The 7,417-nt window shown below is 37.3% G+C and overlaps 1 protein-coding gene across 1 annotated transcript; it reads right to left on the bottom strand.

Annotated features, from left to right (window-relative positions):
• LOC122461546 (CARD- and ANK-domain containing inflammasome adapter protein-like) lies at window positions 1-2,268 on the bottom strand. The gene has a single exon (XM_043521513.1). The coding sequence runs from the start codon at window positions 2,266-2,268 to the stop codon at window positions 1-3; it is 2,268 nt and encodes a 755-aa protein (XP_043377448.1).
• Between the last annotated feature and the right edge of the window lie 5,149 nt (window positions 2,269-7,417).

Raw genomic sequence — 7,417 nt, 5'->3', positions numbered from 1 at the left:
TCATCTTACTAACTTTTTCTTTTTCAAAAGAGTTACAATCTGAGCTTGGTTGTCACTTGTGCTAAATTCTGCTACTTGCAGTGGAGTCTTTTTGAGGCTATTAGTGGCTTGTAAATTTGCTTTCTCTCCCTGAGACCAGCTGACAAGTGAGTTTACGACGTTAAAATGACCAGCCTTGCAAGCACAATGCAATGGGGTATCCTTGTTGTTGTCTAAAGCATTAATGGTTGACCCATTGCTCAACAACAAATTTATCAAGTCACTGTGTCCATATTCTGCTGCAAGATGCAGTGGAGTCTTTCTCCAGATATTTTTATCATCAATATTTTTATTCTTCGCTGCTGTCAAAAGGATCTGTACAATCTCTGCATTGCCTTTGATGGTTGCATAGTGCATTGGTGTGCAGCCATCCATGTCTTTAATTCCAATTCTGGCCTTCTGGGCTAACAGAACTTTAACTGTATTGAAATGACCTCCCATAGCTGCAGTGTGAAGTGGGGTCTTTTTCTCCTTGTCCATTGCATTGGGATCAGCATTAAAACTAAGAAGCAGCTCCACCATTGCATGATCTCCCTTTTCAGCAGCAAGATGTAAGGGTGTCTTTGACTGCTTATCCTTTACATTAACGTTGGCTTTGTGATGCAGCAGCTGTTGAGCACAATCAACATTCCCTCTTTGGCTTGCGACATGCAAGGGAGTGACTAATTCCTTAGTGACAGCATTAATTTTGGCCCCAGCATTGATTAAAATGTCAACTATTGACCCCTTATTATGAAATGCAGCAACATGGAGTGGGGTTTGCTCTCCCTGGCTTGTGATGTTAGCATCCATCCCTTTGCGGAGAAGCAGGTTTGTGATGGAGACTGCCCCGGCTTGAACTGCCACGTGTAAAACCGTGTTTGAGTTGGGCATCTTCTCCTCCAAACTAGCCCCCTTTGCAATGAGAACTTCTGCAGTCTCTGTTTTACCCATTTCACATGCCATGAGTAAAGGTGTGGACTGCATTTCATTGTGGGCATTGATATCTGTTCCTCTGTCAACTAAAGCTGCTACAATGCCATGCAGGTTCTTCTGGACAGCTTTAAAAAGAGCTGACACCATCATTTCAGGGGACAATCCTTTAGAATATTCCAGCAGTATTCTAACTATGGATTGTTTGTGATTATTGAAGGCTACATCAATGATGTTAGAGTCAATGCTGGCTCCAGCTTCAAGCAACACCTTTACAGTTTTCTCAAATCCCTGGGAAATGGCATAACCCAAAGCAGTCTGTCCCTTCTCGTCCTTTGCATCAGCTGGTGCACCATTCTTTAAAAGCATTTGTGCCAGGTTGCTCTCATCTTTGAGAGCTGCCATGTGTAAGAAGTTTTGCCGGTTCTTGTAGCATCTTGCTTCTTCTTTCAGGATCCTCTTCAGTATGTGAGTGTGGTGGTTCTGAGCAGCCAAATGAAGTGGGGTCTTGGCTTCTTTATCCAAACTGTATATGTAGGCATCAGCTTGGAGAAGCACTTTCACTGCATCATCCTGGCATTTTTCAGCAGCCCTGTGCAGTGGTGTTCTTCCTTTTTTATCCTTTACATCTAGTTTAGCACCTTTGTTAATTAAATATTCAATTATTGCAACATGTCCATTAGCAGCTGCAATATGCAGAAGTGTTTTATTTGAGGCGTTTACTGCATTAATATCATTCTCCTTCAATACTTTTGCTAGATCAGAAAGATCACCTTTAGCAGCTGCATCAAAGATACTAACAGCATTAGAATCATCTTTCTTAGGCTTTGCTGCAGGTACATTTTGTGTTTGTGTAACTTTCTCTTTAGTTGCTCTTTCTTGCTTTGATAAAATCTGTCTAGGAATATCTTTCTTCTCTTGGTGTTGTTCACTGGTCGTTTCAATCCATTCCTTGTCCTTTTCAAGTAGATACCCTACCAGTTGTCTTCTAGCATCTCCAATACTTTCATTCACATCACTGACATATTTTTTTACTCTGTTATATAGATTTGGCTCCACTTGTTTTAGACATGGATAAAAAAACAGCCTGCAAGCTCGCTCACCTTGAGAAACCAGGATATCCAAAACCCGGGAGTTCTTTGCTATTCGTGTTCTGTAGTAGGACATAACTATTTTTTTCTCTGGTGTAAAAATACCATTGTCTATCATCCAGTTAAGAATATGGTCTGGGTTCTTTATGCCTTCTACCAGTTCTTCCTTTTTTGTCTTTAGCACTTCTATGGCATATGGATTTGTAAACAAATTGTTTAAATACATGATGATATGAGTAACTTCTCAAAAATTGATTAAACTATCATTTGAAGTTGAGCTTGACAGTGAAACAGCAGAGCAGGATCACATTATTTCACAAATTCTTTCATAAATAACTATACCAACAACTGTAGTTCAATTAGAAATCTCTGAAGAATACTGGGAAAGAAATCCAAAACGCCTCACCTTTAGTTTTCCATCTGTGTTAGAAGTTCTCTGATCCTCTTTGCTATTCCTTAGCAACAAGTAGAGTTGAGTAACATAGCAAAACAAAACACAAATCCAAATAATAAATGTATTCTGTCCAATTACGGCTATTTTGCAAAAGATGGCTAATAAAATTAAAGAGGAAAAACTGCTTTTCTGAAGTTGGTAGGTAAGCAGCATATCTTTGTTTACCAGGTTCCTCTTAAGGTATAAACTTTTTTGTTTGCTTCTTGTAGGCGGCAATGTAACCAATTTGTCAAATGTGACAAAAGAAAATCAGCAGCATAGTTACTGTTGCTATAATTACATTAGCCTTTGTGTAAAGTTAGATAAAATTGTACACACTGATAGCTACATAGGGGGAAACCCCACAACATACAAAAATTCAAATAATAACAAAACACTAAACAAAAAAGCGAGCGATTAAAAAAAATACATCCATCCAAATTTGTTTTATAATTTCAAGATCATAAAACATTTAAAATATTTTACATTTATCACATAATGATGCATATTTAATATAAGCTTATGTTTAACTCATGACTAAACTTCAAGTCTTCCCAACTTATTTCATAGACTTTATTCATCAGTAAATTTGGGTCTATATGTAGTGCTGACTTCATCAGTTCCCTAGACTTCTGCACCTTGGCATCCTGAAAGGACACTAAATTGGTGTGTCAGATTTTTCAGGAAGGGAGATTACCTTCTGCCTCCCGTCCTGATATAGACCTTTTAGCTCTACCTTCTTTTAATTGAAGCCACAATTAATGACCCTGCAGTACTCAACAGATAATTTTCTAGTAATGTGTTTGACCAACAGCGGTGGATCAAGGTGTGATTCATTGTGTTGGGTCTAGAATAAAAGTAAATAAGGCCCCAAACCTGAAAACACTTAAAATGGTTAATTTAAGGAGTAGTCCCATTGAATTTAGCTCTTATTTAATACTTTTTATCCATAGATTTCAGAGTACTTTACAGAGGAAGGTGGGTACCATGATCCCAATTTTAAAGATTGGGAAACTGAGGCTGAGAGATGACATGCCCAAAGTCACACACCAGGTCACACAAAAGCAGAGTTGGAAACAGAATCTTGACTCTATTAAAGCCAATGGGAGTTTTGTTATTGACTTCAGTGACAGCAGGATTTCACTCCATGTCTCCTGTCTTTCAGTCCAGTGCCCTAACCACTGGATTATGCTGCCTGTAAAAGAAATATTTTCTGAGTATGTATTCAGAAAGTGACCATGACCTGTTACTAATTTTTAACTCTATGACTTTTAATTTTCATAATTAAGTTTGTAAAGGTTATTTTAGTAGGGAAATGGTTTATGGAAGAAATATGCATTAAAAGGTAAAAGGTTTTTTAATATATAATTTGACAACAAGCCAAGCAAGCTATTCAGCAGGTATAGCAGCCAGTTTCAGAACTCAGTAATTCCCCTGAATTACAAAAAATGCTGACACACCACAGATAGTAAAACCTGTACCATTTACAGTAGTTAATCGTTGTATTACCACATAATAGGAATAGCTGCAGTCTAGTGAACTAATCACAGGCCTAGGATTCAGGTGACCTGAATTCTGCTCCTAAATCAACCAATGACTCCCTTTATAATCTGCAAAGTACTTGGCCTCTGGCCCCTATTTAGCAAGGTGCCTCTTTTTAAGCATGTGAATAGTCCCACTGATATCCACCTTGCTGAATAGGGACCTCTGTGCCTTAGTTATCCCATCTGTAAAATAGGGTAATAATACTTCCACACATTTGTTAAGCCCTGTGAGAGTCAGAGATGGGGAAAGTGTGGTGCAAATGCCAAGTATTATAGTTATAAAATATCAGAGGGGTAGCTGTGTTAGTCTGTATCCACAAAAACAACAAGGAGTCCAGTGGCACCTTAAAGACTACACACCACACCCATGAAAGCTTATGACCAAATAAATCTGTTAGTCTTTAAGGTGCCACCGGACTCTTCATAGTTATAAAATACTCTACAAAATTACTTGGAAGGAACCCATGAAAAAAATCCAAAGAGGGAAATTACAAAAATCTTTAGTAGTTTGATCAATGTGGTGATACTCTTCAGATCTGCTGTAAGTACAGTAATTAAACCTCCAACTGTGAATATTAAGTGAATCTATGGTGAAATACACCTAGCTGGCCTCTGGGTGGAACATTTGAACAATTTATGCCCTGCTTCTGTTGGGAGAAAGGCTATTAAATGTAGTTTGGAAAAAATAATATACAACCTACTGAATGCAAATCATAATCTGTTACATATTACCGAATACCTTTCAATTACTTCTGTATTGTGCATGTGAATCTGTGGCCATATTAGCTACCATCATATTAGCATTCACCATCAGGACAAGAACCACAGGTTTGCTAAGAAAAGTAAGAAAATAACTGGAAATACCCATATTATTTTATGAATTACATTTTAGGGTTGCATTTTTTAAAAAAGTAATCCTGTACTGTAATAAGTTGTCTTCACAATTGTCTCTGATGGGGACTGGATATATTGTTTTCTATTCATCAGATGTCAGGAAGGTTAATCCCTTTAAAAGTTAACTTGTGCCATTTTTTGTTGGTGTTTTCTTCGTGATGTATGAAAAGGACGTGAAATATTTCCCCTAATTATTTTTTTCTGCTTGCTTTTTCTACTGGAAATTAAGTCTTTCTTTGTCCTGAAAGCCTCAGTGAAATGACGACATCACAAAAGATCATAAAAACTGAGTTACTGAGAAACTGAGAGGGACAGGCATTCCTAGACTATTTAAATGGATATTAACAAAAATAATTTTAACGTATATAGCTGTATCTATTTAACTTACTGATATCTGGAGAATGGAGATCTATGTTAAAAATTCAGCATCCTTGTCCTTTCAATTAAACATGAGACCACATGCTTAAAGACATCCACAAGGCTCTTCAACAAAACCAGGGAAAACCAGGCTTGATATTCCTGATATATCTAAGAAAGAAGCCGGTAGGAGGGGGAGACAACTTTTCTGCCCTTCCTTATATAACAAATAAATATAAAATAAAAGACATAAGCCCAATTTTTTAAAAAGTCCTTTCAAGGGAAGCTTTAACTCTACAGGCTTCTGTAGTTCCATGCCTGTGAGGACAATTCCTCATTCAGATAACTTTAAAAAAGAAAAGTAAATGACTGACTTCCTCCCTTACCACCCCTCATTGTTATATATCATGTCAGGACCTTTGTGTGTGGCATCATGGGGCTTTAACAGCATAGTTTATTTACATTCGGGAAATGTAGCAGAAATTTCCTACCATTGCTAATACCAATTCAGCTTCATTATCGATAGCAGTCTTCTGAGCCCTAGTGAAGATGGGCTGCAGGTGGTATATTAAGCAACATGTCAATTAAATATAGGCTGAAGGTTAGATAACATAATACTTAAAATGTGAGCAGCCCACACACACTAAGTCTCTCAGTGGATCTAACACCACTGGCGTTAACTACAGTGTAAAATTTTTGCAAAATTTTCCTAGTGGAGACATGGCTATGAAGTATCTGTAACATCTGAATGTAGGATTTGGGCAATCCATTATTGACTCTGTGGGCAGTTGGCGGGGGTCAACCTTGTAGATCTTATTGAGCAGGCCCTAAAAAGGTGAGGTGACTCCATGAACAGCAAAGGTCTTTAGTGGTAGCCTGAGCTAAATTAGTTTATCTTTTCGGAGCTTCTGATCACCATGTTAAACCATCTTGTCTGTTTAACCAAGTGTAGCTGGTCCTAGAGCAAGTAACTTCTGAATTCTAATCTCAGCTCTGCTACTAACTTGTAACAATTTGGGTAAATTAATTAATCTCTGTGCCTTATTTACCTCTTCTGTTATAAGAGAAAAATGTTTATCTACCTCACAAGCATGGTTATAAGTAATTGTTTAATATTTATACGGTACTTGGTAGTTGTGCTTTGAAGTATTATTGTTTTCTGACTTTTCAAAGATGAAGTTTTATTTCTTCAGAGAACACTAGGGCCCATTGTCTCAGCAGAATATACCACGTCATCATAAAACATTTAATTTTATTCTTCTTGTTTTTAATGAAAGCAAATAAATCTACACTGTGCAATGTGTTAAATCAACATTGTGGCAAATGCTGTTTCACTTGGAAGTGACCAGCAGAGGACACTGTGTCTCTATTGATCATGTTTGGTGGGCAGAACCTGGCAGGGTGCTCTATAATTAATCATCCAAGGCCCAGAACCTCCAGCTGTGGTTACTGTCTTCTGTTAAAACTAAATGTAATGTAACCAAATGACTTCCAAAAACTTCTTATATTCTCTAGGGCATTTTCCTGATAAAACTGTTGGAAACACCAAACATAAAAATATCAACAGTAAGTGAAATTGTGTTATTAATGTTTCCCAATGTGCGTTTTAATTTCAGTTCAGCAAAACAAATGCCAACTGTTTATTAAAAACATATCTTTTGTTGAATAAGCAGTGTATAATGGATACAGCACCCACACCATTATTTCAACATCACAAAGGACATGGAATACAGTTAGATAATCAAGGGGATTAATTCATAGACATAAATCAGGGATATACCATTGTTTTGAATAACTAGGGGTTTAACCAAGGCTTGGCTAGTTGAGGTTGGTATAGGTCTAGATATAGAAAATGCATAGCCTCAGTGTTGGAAGTGTTAATTAGGATTAGAATTTATTTGGCTCCATCACTAGTATCTGAAGAGTATTATTCACTACTCACTAAGAGAGACCATGCTCCGCTTTTGCATACTGATTTATGACTCAGGTAGGAAACCAGAATTTAATCAGCTGGGAAAGTCAGGGCAAAGAGGGATGTTTTCCAGTGTCCAGTGTTTCAGAGTATCAGCCGTGTTAGTCTGTATTCGCAAAAAGAAAAGTAGTACTTGTGGCACCTTAGAGACTAACAAATTTATTTGAGCATAAGC

The sequence above is a fragment of the Chelonia mydas genome, chromosome 8 (assembly GCF_015237465.2).
Source record: "Chelonia mydas isolate rCheMyd1 chromosome 8, rCheMyd1.pri.v2, whole genome shotgun sequence".
NCBI classification, from domain to species: Eukaryota; Metazoa; Chordata; order Testudines; family Cheloniidae; genus Chelonia; species Chelonia mydas.
This window is presented reverse-complemented; position numbering and strand designations above follow the sequence as displayed.

Excerpts from the sequence above, each read along its gene's own strand:
- LOC122461546 (XM_043521513.1), bottom strand. The coding sequence starts at position 2,268 with ATGTATTTAAACAATTTGTTTACAAATCCATATGCCATAGAAGTGCTA.